The sequence below is a fragment of the Mugil cephalus genome, chromosome 2, assembly GCF_022458985.1.
Source record: "Mugil cephalus isolate CIBA_MC_2020 chromosome 2, CIBA_Mcephalus_1.1, whole genome shotgun sequence".
Lineage (NCBI taxonomy): Eukaryota > Metazoa > Chordata > Actinopteri > Mugiliformes > Mugilidae > Mugil > Mugil cephalus.
The window spans coordinates 11,162,093-11,179,322 of NC_061771.1; the positions used below are offsets into that span (position 1 = coordinate 11,162,093).

General features: G+C 43.9%; 1 protein-coding gene across 1 annotated transcript; it reads right to left on the reverse strand.

Annotated features, from left to right (window-relative positions):
* Positions 1-885: 885 nt before the first annotated feature.
* si:ch211-89o9.6 (Krueppel-like factor 10) lies at positions 886-16,447 on the reverse strand. Its single transcript, XM_047578563.1, has 8 exons — positions 15,930-16,447; positions 12,724-12,827; positions 12,458-12,569; positions 10,988-11,142; positions 8,314-8,407; positions 8,094-8,209; positions 4,116-4,482; positions 886-3,405 (listed from the first exon to the last, which is right to left on the reverse strand). Exons 1-8 carry the CDS (start codon positions 16,222-16,224, stop codon positions 2,726-2,728), a joined length of 1,923 nt encoding a protein of 640 aa, XP_047434519.1. The 5' UTR covers positions 16,225-16,447; the 3' UTR covers positions 886-2,725.
* Positions 16,448-17,230: the final 783 nt, after the last annotated feature.

Consider the following 17,230-nt stretch of genomic DNA (forward strand, 5'->3'; position numbering starts at 1 on the left):
TGAAGCTGTTACAGCTACAAAGGTTGGGCCTACGTCATATTACACCCTATGGATTAAGAATATATATGTGTGTTTATAGGCGCGATATAGTGCAAGTTAAGAGTAACGACCAAGGACACGGCATCTGAGCACCACCGAGTTGATTATGTTGATAGTCCACTGCTTCTATTTTAATTTTTGCTGTATATGTTACATTATATCTCTATGTTTGATATTAGAACGTGTGAATGCTGAATGCTGAGCACATTTTACGTCTCGACATGATCCAATCAGATCATTGTAGGCCTATATGCTTGACAGCTGAATATGTCTGTAATGTATTGAAAAGGATTGCTAGCTATGCCCACTTTCACTTTTCACTATTTTTTTTCCATAACAGTGAAACCTTTTTTCGGCTTCTGAGCCTGACAGTATACAAAGAACATAAAGAAATGCTAAAGAAACTAAAAGATAGCCTCCATTGTCACTAAAACCCAGTTCAAGCCAGAATAAAATCATGACACTGTGACCATCCCACTTCATTGTGGACGTGCTGCTCATTTGCGGCAGGGTCCTATATTCCCGTTGTCATCATCTCGTTGTTGTCTTCTCTTTAGTTTTGGAGGTCCGCCCTGTTCGTGGTGTCACTGCCATATTGTTCTCCGCTTGTTGAAGACTGTTCCCACGGGATCCCATCGGAACCTACAAGATCTAAGGCCTTGAACATTTTGTCTGGGACCACACCTGAGTGATGTGGTCCTCGGGTTGTGGTTACTAACCTGTACATGCCTAATGACGTCCAGTAGGAAGGAACATGGGAGGAAGAACCAAGAAATGACATATGTTTAAATCCTCAGTAAATCTTTCCCAATAAAAAAGTAAATAGTAACAAAACTCAATACGATATGATTTGAAGTCACTTTTAATTTTAATTATAATTGTCATTGTTACAGCATTAAACATACACGTAATAATGTATCATTCCCGTACAATTCCCCTTCAGGAACACTTTAAATTACTGTGATACGGTTCTATCTTTGTTGTGTGGTTTCCACTGAGGTAGTTGGCCGACGGTGACAGTACACCAGGTAGTATTTGGTGGAAGAGTCGCAATGACGCCACACATCTCTGAGTTGCCTTTCTTTAATATGAATAGCATTTTTGATTTTCCATCAGTACTTTTGTCTACCTGCAAACAAATTAGAGGAAGACCAAACAACATTTTAGCCTATGCAGTACAAGTCAAGTATAGAAAACGTAACGACCAGAAGTTTCTCAAAGCTAGATTGTAACAACAATCTTATTGACCATTTTGAACTGTTAAAATAAAAATAAAAAAATCATTTGTGACAGTGTAACACCTGATGCAGTCAGTAGTAATGTGAAATACATGTTTTCAAGCTAATGAGCTAAAGCGTTAAAACCACTGGTTTTGTCTTTTAAATGATAAGGTAACATTAAACACAAACGACACTAGTGCATTCACAACACCAGTGAAAAAGCAGCTGGCTGACAGAGATATGAAGCTACAAACTGCACTTATTACACTTATTGTATGACCTATGTGTATACAGTATGTGTATGCAATGTGTCAAAGTCAGTCTGCACGACTGGCTGACGTGTCCAAATAGTTGTTTGACCAGAATGACATAACAGAACGTCAACAAGAGCTTGGGCAACGCTTAATTGGCGACTGTCTCAAGACGCTTTACAGAACCCAGCGTCTGAAACCACCGGATTAAGCACTTAGGTGACCTCCTTTTAACAGTAATAAATCAGCTTAGATGGAGGGACACATCTCCTCGACGCCAACCAGACGGAGACACAGAACAATAGGGAAGAGAGGAGGCAGCAGAAATCATGTATACATCTGGATAAAGCATGCAATGTGGACCATATAAACACGATGCAAACAAGAGTACACATAAGTAGTTCATGCATGAAGCCTGGGCAGTTGATAAGGGATTAAAAAAAAATTAAAAAATAGAGAATTATTCACAACATTTACGTAGGGGCTTTGAATGTGTTAAAGGCGCTAAAAAATGAAATATTTCATCTGTGATCGTTCCGATCAAAGCACATGCAGTGGAAAGCAAGCAGAGTCATAAGCGTGATGATGAGAAATAATTTTACACTGCAAAACTCTGTAGTACAAAAAGAAGAAAGAGAACCGGCAGAAAAGGATAATGAAAGGAGTCACTTGAACAGAAAGTTCAGCTTCAAAGCCCTACCAGATGTTCTCTTTTAACAAGAACAAAAACACCTGCATTCCCCGTCGACCTGAACTGAAGCGCTCCTGGAACACAGGTCCCACAAATCATCCGCTGGCACACGGCCGACGCAAAGAAACAAAGGCTCGCCAACTGTGAAAAATAATGTGGTTAACCGCAATCAAACATTCTAAGTAAATGACGCCGCTGGTAGGAATAAACAGCTGTAAGCCATGAACACTGGGCAGGTTTGTGGGGCCAGGACCACGTACGACAAACGTGTGGTTCTACAGATCGGAAACGTGCATCTCCAGACAGGGTTAATGGCGTGTCATACAATGCCACATGGCACGTGAATGCATAGAGAGAGAAAGAGGAAGGGAGCATCAGCAGTTTTAAGCCTGGCCTTACAAGCGGAGAGGGCGCCTGCCTCCCGAACCCAAATTAGGAGCGGACTCCGCAGGAGGGGAGGTTGATAACTTAAAGCCCTCCCATTCTACAGTACTTAGGTAGGTCGTTAGGTATTAGGTAACTCATTAGTGCATTTTTAATCCACCTCTGGCGTGCGCTCCACAACATGTGGCAGACTGCTTGTGTGTCCTCAGGTTGCAAATCCAGGCGAACGTTTTCCCGCACTGGTCACAGCTGAAGGGCTTCTCCCCGGTGTGAACCCTCTGATGCTTCTTCAGATTCCCAGCCTCCGAGAAGCTTTTCCCACACGTACTGCAACAGAAGGGTTTCTCCCCGGTGTGGACCCTCTCATGGGCCTCCAGGTTGGACAGCCCAGGGAAAGCCTTGCCGCAGGACTGGCACACGTGGCTCTTCCTGCGCATACCAGTCAGACTGCTGGTAGCCTTTCTTTTCATGTTGCGACCCGGAACGCCGGCTTTATGCAGCGCACCAACGGCTACCTCAGTGCCAGGCAACTCTGCTGTGGATCCCCTGACGGGTAAAGAGGCCTGCGGAGCCACAGTCCTACTAGACATCCTTCTGATGTTACCAGCCTTGGTGTTGCGGGCAGACGTTCTCTTCGGTGGGCCCTGTGCAGAGGAAATGCCTTGTGGCTGCTGCGGCGAGATCTTGCTGACATCACAGTGAGGCTGCAGCAGCTGAGCCCGCGCACTCTTCATCAAGGCTGGTGTGCTGGCCCATGGGTGCTGAGAAGATGCAGCCTGCAGCCTCAAAGGCGTGGACATGGAAACCCCTGTAGGCACGTCTGGGAGAAGGACAAACAAGGAGATTTGATCAAGCACTAGAAAGGGCAGCTGAGGGCTCGCATGTGCTTCGGTTTACTTTTCTACAGGCGTCTGGCAACAGCAACAACGTGACGCTAGGAAGAAGAGCTCCTCTGTATGAATGAACAGGCCAAATCAAAGTTTGAAACTTCTTCGGATGACAAATGATGTGATATTCTTCTATGGTGGTAGACCCTTGGTCTTAGAAGTAGAAGTTGGAAGTATTGTTCCCACTTATTTTTTGTTGAATTGTGAACCAGTAGGTGCTTTTATCCATTTCTAAATATACTAAAACATAAAACCTTTGGTACTGTTTCAAAGATACTTGTGTTTGTCTTTGCTGAAGTAGACATCTTCCTTCCTTTTTAAAAAAATATACATATCCGCAACAGATACAGACTGTACCTTTGGGTCTAAAATAAAGCATTTTGAGAAGAGTGTCCTTGTCTTTGTGTCGTCGTGAGTCTTTTATCTTTTACTGTTGCATTCTTAGTAAGGTATCATATCTACAACCGACTAATACACACAGTCTGCCATCCATCAGATAAGTGACTGATCAGCTTCTACTTTGACTCTGAGCTGCTCCCCTTCACAATGACCAAAAAACACGTATAATAATATAGAATACACAATAATACACAATAATAAGAAAAGGAAAGTACAGAACAACAACACAATAGAAAGCAGTTACCTTGTGGCCCGAAGCGGCCGATTGCAGAGGAGAAAGTGCGTGGCAGCTGAATCCCGTGCTGAGGCTGTGGTGGGGTCTCTACAATGATAACTCCGTCCTGGTCAGAGTCCTTTAAGTCGTGAGTGGTGAAAGAACACGGACCAGTCGGGACTGATGCCGACTCGTTACTAGGGGCCCACTGGGTGAATAAGGTTTCAAGGTCAAACAGGGAGTATTCAGAGCTCAGAGGGCGCTTGTTACTTGCTTTGTGTTGCCGCTGTTGTTGTGTGGTGGGGCTGGATGCAGCCTTGGTGTCAGGTATAGGCTGGACTACTACTACACTTTTGGTGTCTTCTGATACCACAGAGGTCTGGTGGGAGGCTGCCGTCTGAGGAGGGAGAGGAAAAAGAGGCCACGTTTCAATGACTTAGAGTGTGCAGATCTTGACATTTATAGAAATATGTTTTTCGCAGAGCATCTTACATGCAAAGCATCATATATTTATTTGCTATTTATAAATAATTCATAAGTCTACAGAGTACCAGGCGATATGTGTCAGAACAGCACACAGAAGACAAGCAACGCTAGGAAGTCCTACACCAGTTTATACTACATGTTCTTAAGTTCAAAGGGTCAAAGATCAAAAATAAATTACATGCATAATTATTATAATATAATATAATAAATATGCATTATTGCATGCGTAATTATTATAATACAATAAATATGCATGTCATTTGTAATTTATAATTAGAGCACCTGAGTATTATAATCCTGTGACGTTTTCTGTGCATTTTTCCATTGCCAGACCATATAAACTAGTAACCAGTGTACTTTTTGTCCACACTAGCACATGGTCATGTTTCACTTTACTTGACCCGCCTCCTCTCCTGTGTGTGGAGACTGTTAAGTGCAGTTGTTTTCCCGTTTGGTGGCTCAGGCAATTCCCCTTAAATGACACCAGGTGACACTTTTTGCTACAAAATCACCATGATCACAGTCAGCTGAAGATAGAGGTACTGGGTGGTTGGGACTAGCCTCCTAAACGCTCTGATGCTTGTGGCTGAAAAGTGCTTCTGAGCGTCCTCGGTTTGACAAACAGAAAGAATGAGAGGAGCTGCTCATGTTGGCTTTCACCTTCACACTCTCCTCTTCTCTGTCCAGATCCATTCCTACCACAGACCTGGCCCTCCTAACCAGTTTGTTGGCGCCCAATGAGTCCCATTGACACCAAGAAGTTGTGACTGACCACTACAACCTTCTCTGTCCTTTCGGAGTCGTCCTGATAGTCCAGTTTGTTGATCAGTTGCCTACCCAGGAACTTGTAGGTGTCCCACTCTTTCCACCACCTCCTCCCTGATGGTGACAGGAGTGTCTTTCTGTTTCGCCAGATGTACATCACCGATTCTTCAGTTTTCCCAATGTCATGGTGTAGGTGGTTGTAGCACCACCCTGTGATGCTCTTAAGCCTCTGCACACGTCCTTCCTGCAGTTTGTGATACAGCCAATGAACAATGAATGAACAAGTCGTCCCGGAGTACAGGAGAAGAGTATGATCCTTACTCCATGTCTTCTCTGGGCGCTTGTAAACTCTGTTGAGTAGATAAATGAAAGGATCTTCCACATCGATGTCAGCCTGGTACGCAGACGATTGTATCAGTAGGCCTGAGGTGCCTTAGCACCAGTCCTCCCAAGTTCTTTGAGAAGTGTGATATTAAGGCCACAGGACTAAACTCGCCTAGAGTACTGGGACGTCTGATCTTGGGAACACTCCTTCTTGCTGCTCCATAGGCTCCTTGGACAACCCCCGGGCTAATCTGCCTGGACCTTTGGTCTGGTTGATAGCAGTGTTTGAGTCCACCTGGGTAGGGCTCACCTTGCTGGTTGTGATGACATTGGAGGTTTTGAGGGTGGGAATGTTTTTTGCAGTACGTGGGTCAGAGTAAAAAGGAGTTGAGAGGGAGGACACCAGGATACAGGGGGATTGGTGTCCCGGTGGTCTCCCTCACTAGTCTCCTTCTTGCATGGTCACTCAGTTTCTGAGGATGGGCTGCTCTAGGTAGATGTAACCACGTGGCTCCGTCGTTCCATTTCTTAATGATGCCTTTAATTAAATGCTGGGTTACGTTCAGTGACTTGGATTGCTCTTTTGTGTAATTGTAGCGAGCAATGCTGATTAACCTTCCAGATACAGGGGTGCTTATAGTACAGCCACTTGAGACACAGTAACTGACATTAATTAACACTGACAGCGATGATGAATACTCATATAGATCCAGGCCTTTATCTGAACCTGGTCCTAATTAAAGTATACGCCATATATAACAACCGAGTCATGCCAATCACATCACTCCAACTATCTCATTTTTGTTCATTAATTCTTTCTAATGCTTCACCTTCATTTGCGTCCTGAAAGTAAATTTTACATTTCTGCAGCTTCTGCTTAAGGAGCATAACTTTCTCAGTTCTTGGAGAGCTTGGAACCGTGTAAACTCTGTTCTACTGTGCAAACATTTGTTTACATTGGCCGACATTTGTTTACTAAAACCCTTTCTGTACAGGTTCTTTACGCAAAAGAAAACATCAAAATCCATCTTTCTTTGATAGGCTTTTATTTGAAATTTGTGCGGGTTTTTGAATGTCACTTCAGAAATTACAATCGGTTACTGAATAAAAACTGTATTTCTGCGCTGAAGACAAACTGAGCAGAAGAGTGGTGAGTGTGGCATGACTGTATGTTGTTGTACTTAGGGAAATTGCTGCACCCCTCCTTAACGGTTTGTGGGTCCCGGTTTTAGTCAGAAAATTAAGTGAAACTCTACCACTATTAACATACGGTTTGATTCCAAAAATACGTAGATATTTACAATATGTTGTTTAGAATAGTGAGAGGATATGTAGTCTCTCATTAAACCTATTGGGAGTTTACGCTGAGGTTTGACAGACCCGTACCTGTACACATTTCCCAGTTCTGTACATTCGTAGTACAGTAATAAATTGCATTAAATATTAAATGTTAATTGCGTTTAAACAGTGGCTCATTGACCATTAATCTGACTATTAAGGCACTAAAATGCTGGCTTGCTCTTGCTCAGTCAAAACACAAACTTAAGTTACAAACACGTCAGTCATGAAGACATAGCCACCTCGGCTTTTCATTACAGAACTGAGAAGTTACAGGTTCAAAAAATAAAAAATCCCAAACTAAACATCTTGTACTAAGAAGCTTGCATGAATATACTTTACATTCAGTACTATTACTCATTAGTATACATTCAGTATCTGATTGCCAGAATAAGAAGGTTAATTTAAATTATGTCGCTATGGCTCCAGAACAGTGAGCCAGATGTTAAGTTCAGTAACAGTGTGTGTTGATGGTGAGTGCTCCAGCTAAGATGTTCCTGAGTGCGTGCCTGTGTCTTGTGGGTGGTGTCTCTTCTGATGCTTTTTGAGATTGCTGGGGTCAGAGAACCTCTCGGGGCACAGAGTGCACTGGTACGGTCTCTCCCCCGTGTGGATATTCTTGTGGATCTTTAGGTTCCAGAACTGGGAGAACTTTTTCCCGCAGATGACGCAACCATAGGGCCTCTCCCCCGTGTGAGTCCTCAGGTGGGATTCTAAATTTGCGGGAGAGCGGAACCCTTTCCCGCAAAAACTACACAAGTAAACCCTCCTCATGGGGATTTTTTGAGCCTCGACAGACATCTGCCCCAAGTGCATCTGACCTGACACCTGACCGGGGCTGGATTCTTCTGACAGGTCGATAATGGGAAGCTGCTGTTCAAAGGAAAAGGAAGGGACGCCCCTCGAGCTTTCAACTGACGATCCCCTTTTGACTGAATTTTCTAAACACAAACCCCTCCCAGAGCTGCCGGGCTCTGCTCCAACGTGTGAGCTGGGGCGGTATGAGGGGGGAGCACAGTGTGAAGATGGCCCTGGTAGGCTGTCACCATAAATACCCCCCCGGTTAGTCCACAGCGAAGTATCTCCATTGCTGACCTCTGAGAAGCCTCGCCTAGAGTCCTGCAGGTCAGACATCTGACTGGACGACGTGTGCGTGGTTTCATCAAACGGCAGCACTCCTCTGTAGTCGTCTGTGCTGGACTCCACCAAACCTGGACACAGAGAAAACTTTAGTGTAAACTTGTGCGACGACGCGGCGGCTCCAGTCTAATCGGCTGCGTCATTGCCCAGGAAAAGTGTTTTTTACTTTACTCACCCTCTTGTACGTTGAGGTCTGTCTGGTTTGGAGTTTCTGCCGCCAAGTTCACCTCCTCCACCTTCACCAGCACCACATCGGGCTCCTCATCCTTCTGCACACACAAGAAAGGCATTATTGCAACAGGTGCACATGGAAGTGCGCAATACCACGGACGCTCTGTAGCAATGAAAAGTGAAAAGAGGCAATTTCAGTCAAAAATAAGAGCACGGTCATGATCTTTGCTCAAGCAGAGGTGAACCCAGGACAGAGCTGATATTATGATTATACATCGGCGGTTAACGCAAAGTGCATAACAACACTGTGTTATTTCTTTAATCTACTTTGTAATGGACTTTTATTTTTTGAATTATAATTTATACAAAAAATGATCTGCAGGATTTGAGCCGTGCGCCTTGCAGAGTTGCCGATCATGGTTTTTAGTATCGGTAGCCCAGTGTCATGTCATATGTCTGAGCTACACAAGTCAAATTCTCTGGTGCCTTTGAAGAATCCAACTGAGTGGGTAAACATCACTCATTAGAGACCAGTTCATGTTTGGAGCATATAAGCAGAGAGCGAGGACGTGAGCTGCTTCCTACTTGACTATAAAACACTACAGCCGTGCAGCCTCGTGCGACCACACTGCCATAACCACGAGCGAGCACTGACTACAGTACTAATTTGGGTTTGGAAACCAGCATCTGTGTGGATACATATGTATCAATCAGCGCTGAGAGACAGCCACCAAGAATCAGCCGGCTAAGATTTGTATATGCTGAAGTTTTTCTGTAGAACACAGAGTAAATGTGTCATACTTTTTTTCCTAGTCTGCATTTGTGTGCAATGTTGTAATGATCACAGTAAGATTCATTACATGTAAAGACGTGTGAATAGCAAATTCAGTTCACCGATGACTTAAAGTTGACCTTTATCCTTAAACTGAAGAAATTCCTCCAACGCGTCTCTGAGATATTGTGTTTGGTCTGAGGAGCGTCTGAAAAACGATCCATGCGTTTGAAGTTAAAATATCGTATTTTATTCCGTTATTGAAATGTCACAAACACAAAGTGAAACAGTAACATTCCACTCCTTGACAATGTTGTTACACATTTACAGTGAGTTCATGGATATCATCTCCAGACACAGCAACTAACTGCACACTTAAAACTTAAAAAAAGAGTTTTCTATTAAAATGAGTGAAAACAGGGAAGTCTGACCTGATAGTTCCTATGTTGTTAAGTGGAACTTATTTTCAGTCTGAAATGTGCGGCTGCAGAGCTCTGCTGTTGTCTGAATATTCGTCTACATTACCTCACCAGGACCTCATAGAGCAGTTCATTTCAACTCAGTCCCACATACGCTGTCGTGGTGCCCTAAATACTCCTTACAACATCAAATACGGACTCGCCGTGAGAAGTAATCTGAACTAACACACCACTTCTTCCTATCTGCATAACATTTGTTTAAAAAAAACTACAGTGGACAAGTATTTTTTAGGAAACAACTTGGTCATTTTAAATATAAAATTAAATATTGGTGACTTTTTAAATACGCATTTAGTAGCAAACAAAGCTCCCCAAACAGGGAGGCACGAAGAAAAACATCTGCACATGAGAACTGAAACCTTAAGTTTAATGTCTAGACACGGAACAGGCAGAACGCCGTCTGTCGTAGTGCGACTCTGCTCCGGTGTTGTGCTGCGTAACAGGAGACAGACGTGAAATGTGTCACTAACATAGCGTGCAATTTGTTTTGAAATTACTCTGCAATGAACTTAACTACGAGCTTCGAGCTGTGCACCTCAGCGCTGGGCGCTCTCTCTTTAATCATTCCTCCAGTTGCAGATCATGGTTTTTAGTATCTGTGTGTATAGCCTAGTAAGTGACAAGGAATCATGCCTTTTATCTATATTTTTTTTCTGGTGGGTCTGAAGAGTTCAACTAACTGAAACAAAAGAAAGGCAAGAGAGAGAAATACTGCCACGTATGTTTCCTTTTGAGCACTAAGTGATTTCTCTTAGCACGATTTCTGCATCGTTACATCCTATGGTGAAGGCGTCACGTAAGAAGACAGTTCATGTATGTCCTTTCTCCCCTTGGGCGTATATTTCCGGGTGGTTCTTTTGCTGGTGAGCCCTCAGGTTCCTTATCCAGGCGAATCCCCGGCCACACAACCCACAGCTGTACGGCTTCTCCCTGGTGTGCACCCTCTGGTGCTTTCTCAGGTTCCCGGCCTCGGAGAATGTCTTTCCGCACGTGGGGCAGCTGAAAGGTCTTTCCCCCGTGTGGATCCGCTGGTGGATTTCCACTTTCTTGGGCCGGTTGAAAGCTTTGCCGCAGTACTTGCAGGCAAACATTCTTTCATGTCCGGTCGCGGCGGGGGCTTTGCCGGCCAGCGACGGGGGGAAAGCGGAGCCGGGGCGAGTGCGGCCGTTCGCATTCAAAGAGGTTGACGGGAAATCGGCCGCTGCCACAGAGTATAAAGCAGACACCACCCTACCTTCCACTTTCGCACCCGAGCGCTCTTCAAGCAGCACGTTACTGTTTTTGCCGTCGTCACACAACACATCAAACCGCGAGTCACCGCGGACATCATCTGTATATTTGTGTGCGTTTACTGCTTCCTGCAGTGAGTCTCTGTCCCGAGCAAAGCCACTCTGTTCATACTTAAGGAGAGGAGAGGAGCCACTGACCTCCACTCCTCTACTGTTGTTGCTGCTGTTGCCGGTGAACCTCGCCCTGCCCGTCTGGATCTGGTTCTGGGATTGGCTTGACGTGGACTGGGTGTCCTGCAGCTCATGACTGGGCCTCTGAGTCACAGCTCCGTGAGGGACGTGTTCCAGCACTCCTTCAGAGAGATATAGAGAAAACACTTTTAACACTTTTCACTCTTGACTCATAATATTGAGGCTCCATTAAAAGTGTGGTAAAAGCATGGTGAAAAAAAAAAAGCTGCAGTAGGTAGACTATTATTATCCCAATCTACCATAAGAAGAGAATATACAAAGGGCTCACCAGATCGTGCAACCCAGCGGACGGCGATATACTAATTCAAATTTTGTAATTTGAACTTTTGCTCTGGATCAGAATGAAAAACGCATAGATTGCAGTTGCGGCTGGTGTTCGCTCTGTCCACAACATTTCATATCAGGACAAACACGATCCTGATTCACACGGGGTGAAGCGGTGAAAATGTTAAAAACAGCATGAATCATCGATCTGCAGATGTTTTGTGTAAGAGGCAGTGTTCTCCTTTTGCACAACAAAACATGAAAGCGGAGCGCGGCGGTGCAGCTGGGGAAGACGTCGCTTTACACGGGTCCAATTTATTCGGTTTTGTTTATGCAGCGCCAATAACAATACAAATCATCTCAAGACGCTTAATGGAACCCAGAGCCTGAAAAGCCCAGAGTGAAGCAAAGAGAGCAGAACATCCTATCTCTGCCCAGACCCGACCCTTCGTTTTAGTTGTCTAGACTAAGCGGTGCCGTTCTCATGATGTCATCCTTGTGTTAGTCTTCGGCCTCTCTAGGTCACCACCTTGAGTAACCTGTGTACGTGGTGTAGAGTAGAGGGCTCGTCAGGGAAGTGGATCTCAAATGAGGGACAGTTACTTTAGCTAACCATAATGTGTAGGCACATTAGCTACTTAAAAGGCTGTGAACTTATTTTCTTATGCACTAGAACCAAAGGTTGTTCACGCCTCTTGTCAGATGAGTGTTCCCAGAGGAACCTCTGAGCCCGGGTAGATTAAGTTATATTGTGACTTCAGTGATGGTTGGTTGAATATTTTTGGATCTTTTAATATTATTACAGTAAAGTAACCTAAGTCCAATTATGTCCACGGGACTAAAGCTCTGAATTAATCTCGTCTCATCTTCAACCGCTTATCCTCACTAGGGTCGCAGGGGTTGCTGGAGCCGAGGCGGCGAGAGGCGGGGTGCACCCTGGACGGGTCTCCGGTCCACCGCAGGGCCAACACACAGACAAACAAACACTCACACTCACACCGAGGGTCAATTTAGAGTCACCAATTAGAGGCATCATCCAGAGCCTAAAGCTCTAAATTAAATTGATTCATTAAATAAATGAGATTAATTAGTTAATGAATCTGTTTGGAGTCAGGCAGTTTATTTTGAAACTTGAATTTGCTCTACACTTACCACCGTCTCCCATGAGCGTTACGTCTTCCTCCAGTTCCTGTGACATGTCGGCCTCCACCTTCTCCTCCTTCACGAGCAGGGGCTCCGACTCCACCAGCTGCACGTCAGGAGACTGGACAACAAGGTAGGGTCGTCACTTCTGTCAGCCGGGCCCAGTTTCTCAATGACACAGCTACAGTGCATGCCATGACACAGGAAATGTCTCCAGCAAGTTTCAGCTACATCTCTGCTGGTTTCTTGTTAAAGCCTACAGTCCTCCGTCTTACCTTACTCTGGATGTGCTCAGAGAGGACTGGCTCACTGGTTGCATCCCTAGCAGTCGCTCTGCCAGACCACAGAGTCACATTCACGTGTTGCGAAAATACCCCACCTACAAAAAAGCAGAGCAGTTGTCAACTAAATCCAAGCACACTGTTGCTTAGCAGCATTAGTTAATCAATGATTAAGCTGCAAGTGGAGGCTAACGTTGTGGCTTTTTAGAGAGCGGTGAGATGCATTCACTGGTCATAGCACCTCCACTACAGAAGCAATTAACAATAACAATTCGTCTCTTGTGTCTTTGTAGAACGCATTCGTTTGACCTGGTGGAAACAAGGAAGTGATCTGATTGGATTTAATGAAATCTCCTTTGCAAGTTTGGCCCATTCACAGAACTGCTTCAGCTCAGCCAGAGTCTTGGAGTGTCTAGTGTAGTGAGGCTGCACAAGTAATTCAAACTGTTTGTTTTTTTTTAACCAAACCACAGATAGGACACCTACTTCATGCATCATTTGTTTTCAGATAAATGATGTCACTTGTAATACGCTATGTCCTATTTATTCTCACAGCACTTATGTGTACTTTGTACACCAAGTACGCTTTGTACAATGGAAACCTTGTGTAATGTTTTTTTTTTTCTATTTGCTTTATCCACTCCCAATCTCATTTGTCATTCATTACCTCATATCATGCACTCGTTAGCATCATGTTTCTCTCTCTTTTGTTTCTGGGTTCAAGGGTTTGTCCTGTTCTTGCTACTGTCGAGTTAGGGTCAGGGGGCTTTGGGTTCTGGGTGCTGTAAAGCGTCTTGAATTAAATCTCAATGTATTTGTATTAAGAAAGAGGCTTAATAAAATGTTAATAATAGTAAATAAAGGTACTGAATAAACATCTAATGGCAATTCTCATAAGGCCACAGACTAGACACTCGCAACACTGGAGACTGGATGAAGTAAAAGCAGCTATTCAACGAGCTTAAACATGCTACGGTGTCTACACTCGACTGACACGGGTTAAACCTATAACGATGGAGAGTTGAATAACTTGGCATTTTCCTCCAAGCTTTTCCTCAAAGACTTTCACTTCATTTTATTGTGCAAAAAATAGTATACAGGCTCTTATAACAAAAAGCAATGGCACGGTTTGATAGATTGGAAGATAAATAAACTTAAAATATCTTTACACAGAACTATGAGGTGTATATAATTTAAAGCTACCAATATTTGTACATCATTTACAACTTCACATCTGCACACTGGGGTAGGGATACCTGTGGTTTTAGTCTAGCGTTGCCTCAGTAATATGGCTCGTAACTGGTAACCAACCTTTGGTCCAGACAAAACTCTACAGGGATGAAGGAACGTGAGGGAAACCAACACCGTCAAACTTGTCAATCGGGCCCTATATGTGGTCTTCAGACACCGGCAGGTTACCGCGCTGCCTTTGGTAAACTGCTGAACAACAACATAAAACAATGTGGCCACAGAGGACGTGTTTATTTGCTCTGATTGCCAGTGTTTTCATGTCAGGCATATTATTCGGAAGCGGAACACAGAGCAACGCCGGGAGAGGCAACACATTTTTGCTCTCCTTGTCTGGCTCAAATCCGCTCCACATGTGCTGTTTAGTGGAACTTTACTTCGGTGGCACTCTGATCTCCTGGTTGGCGAGGATTAGCAGTCTGTCATGTGCCTTAGATGGGATGTGAATACCCACCTGAGCGAAGGAGGAAATCTCATTTGATGAATAACATGTTTTTTTTTTGATTGCTATTAATATCAGCATGGCAACCGTGAACAAATCTAATGCACATCACGGATCTTCCTCACCTATAACACATACCTTTATTACAGCCAAACCAGAAAACATATGTGTAAAACCAATGTCCCAGAGGTTCATAACAAGTTCAACTGTCAGTGCGTTTACATGCACGTGAAAAAAACGAATTATTGCCTTAATTGGACTATAACAGGAGAACTTACGTGCATGTAAACATGTTACTCCGATTAAAATCGGAGTTCTCATTATCTGATTGAGACACCCAGATAATGCCATTGATTCGGACTTTTCAATCGGATAACGCGTGTGCGCATGCTCCACCACTGCTCGATTAAGCTCTGCATGTAAATGCACTGAGTGAGAACTCAGTAACGTTTAATCGGAGTAATGTGTTTGCATGCACTTAAGTTCTCCTGTTATAGTCCGATTAAGGCAATAATTCCCTTTTTTGTAACGTGCATGTAAACGCACTGAGTTATTCAATTTTCTTGCGCTGCATGTAAACTCGGACAAGGACAAAGTGAGAAAGTCTAATTTTGAACATAGCTCGATTAAGCTCTGCATGTAAACGCACTGTGTGTGGCGGCAGAAGCAGAAGCAGTTATTGGTCGACTTCACACCCCAAGTTTAGCCGTGTTTATCCATCTTCCTGGCTTACTGTATCCATAACTATTATCTTATTATCAATTGTCATGGGACGTGTACTCTCTGTTGGGAGAAGAAGACCACATGCTCCTGAATCAGGGATGATTTATCACAGACTACATATATCGTACTTCACCTTCAGTCAGCTGCTGATCCGGAAGATGCAGGTGTTCTATTTTAACTAATAAATAGCAGTATTTCACAGCTGATTGCAAAAACACAGCTGTTTGCAAAAACCAATCACATTTAAAGCAAGAAGACTGAAAGAATCAAGCTGGTTCAAGGCGCATGGGAAATCCCAGGTCTTGAAAACAGTTGCATACCATAAACACATTGCACAGGCCTTAGAAAACATTTCTACGTGTGTGTGTATTAATTTTTAATGTTTTTCTCCTTGTTCTGCAGCTGCTTAAAATTTTCACCTTTGTTTTTTATTTAAAAAAAAAAAAAAAGCTGACCAGAATTCAAATGTGCCTGTACTTACTTGTACTTTCTTACCTGTGAAACTGACATTAAAGCCCAGCCCATATGTTCTCAGCTGCATTAATCCTCGTAGTTTAAAATGTTTCATTATTCGTGCACTTAACACTGACTAAAATGACCATTTGATTAATGAAGTAGTTTGGTTAAACCTGAACACGCGTGACATCTTTCACGAAAATAAAGAAACTTTCCAAGTGCGCCCTGGAAGAAAACATCCATGAACTCACTGAAGGGACACGGTCCTTGTTCTCTGAGACATTGCTTAAGTCCACTCATCGACTGTTTTATGTTTTGAACAGGACCTTACCGATGCATGGCGAGGACTCTCGGGGTTTGTCTCCCGGGTGAAGGTGTCCCCTGGGTCGGCAGCTGTTCATGGCGCTCTCTCGGAGCCTCCTCTCTGCATTTCCTCGAGCCATCTTCAGCTCCAGGAGGTGCAGCTTCCTCTTCAGAGCCTTGTTCTCCCTCTGGCACTGAGACATCTGCAGACTCACCACGGCGTAGTCATCGTCCACCAGTTTACAGATCTCAGCCACCGCCGCGTTAGCCAGGACCTCCATGATGGAGGCCAGCTGGGTCTGGAAGGCGAGGCGGCTGGACATGGTTCCTGCTCCTCTCGCCGCGCTCTCCGCTTCCCTTTAAAGTTCGCAATTCGGCCTTTTTTTTTTTCTTTGCAGGATTAGTAAGTGACGCAAGCGTGGTCACACCATCGCAGCAACAGCGGGGACAAATGCAGAGATAACGATGCTTGAAGCTAATGAGTTAAGAGAGGTTTCCTCCGTCGACCGGAGCCGATCGCAAACATAAGACGTCATTTCCACTTAAAGAGAGAGAAACAGAGGAAGAGAAGAGAGGGGGGCCGGATGGCGGGAGAGAGGTGGCAGTCAGCCACTGGTCAACCTGGGTGCTGACTTCAAATATAAAAGCGAGTGTTACCAGGTCTCAATCCCTCTTAATAGATGTTAAATTCCTTAATTCCTTGAAGTGTCAAACTCATTTTAGTTCAGGGGCCATGTACAGCACACAGTTACACCTGAAGCCTGCACCACGAACATGATAACGTACTGTAAAATAACAACTTTAAAATGTTCCTTTTTGTTCTAGCGGCGCAAAGAAGTGCATTATGACAATGTTTACGTTTTTAATGAACCAAAGAAGAAAAGTAAGTGTCATTTCGGCGCATTGCTGGCCCCTGTTGTTCGGTTGTGGGTCTCAGTGTTGTGTCGTGTCTGCACTGATAATGGTGTGACACCTAGTGGACAAGTTGAAATGAGCCCTTTTGTTATCCATCGTTTTCATCAGAGCGGCCAGATTGGACACTGATATCGGTCGATTTTGGCCCTCGAGCCATATGTTTGACTCCACTGAATAATAATAACAGTGAAATGTAAACACTATTAAAGCATTTCTGTGATCAATAAGTAACCCCCATATTTAGAAAAACAAACATCACCACCTTAGAAATCTGATGCCACAACACCTATCACATATTCTCTTCTCCATTCTTATAATTCCACCTCACATCCCTTTTTCACAACATTTTTATTTTTTTTTTACATTTATTACATTTTAGATTTTTTTTTTAATAACTTTTGACTCTCTGTGCAG

Coding starts and splice junctions, on each gene's coding strand:
- si:ch211-89o9.6 (XM_047578563.1), bottom strand. CDS start 16,224: ATGTCCAGCCGCCTCGCCTTCCAGACCCAGCTGGCCTCCATCATGGAG. Junction 11,143..12,457: donor AACGCTCATGGGAGACGGTG/GTAAGTGTAGAG, acceptor ATCTCTCTGAAG/GAGTGCTGGAACACGTCCCT. Junction 8,210..8,313: donor AGACCTCAACGTACAAGAGG/GTGAGTAAAGTA, acceptor CTCTGTGTCCAG/GTTTGGTGGAGTCCAGCACA.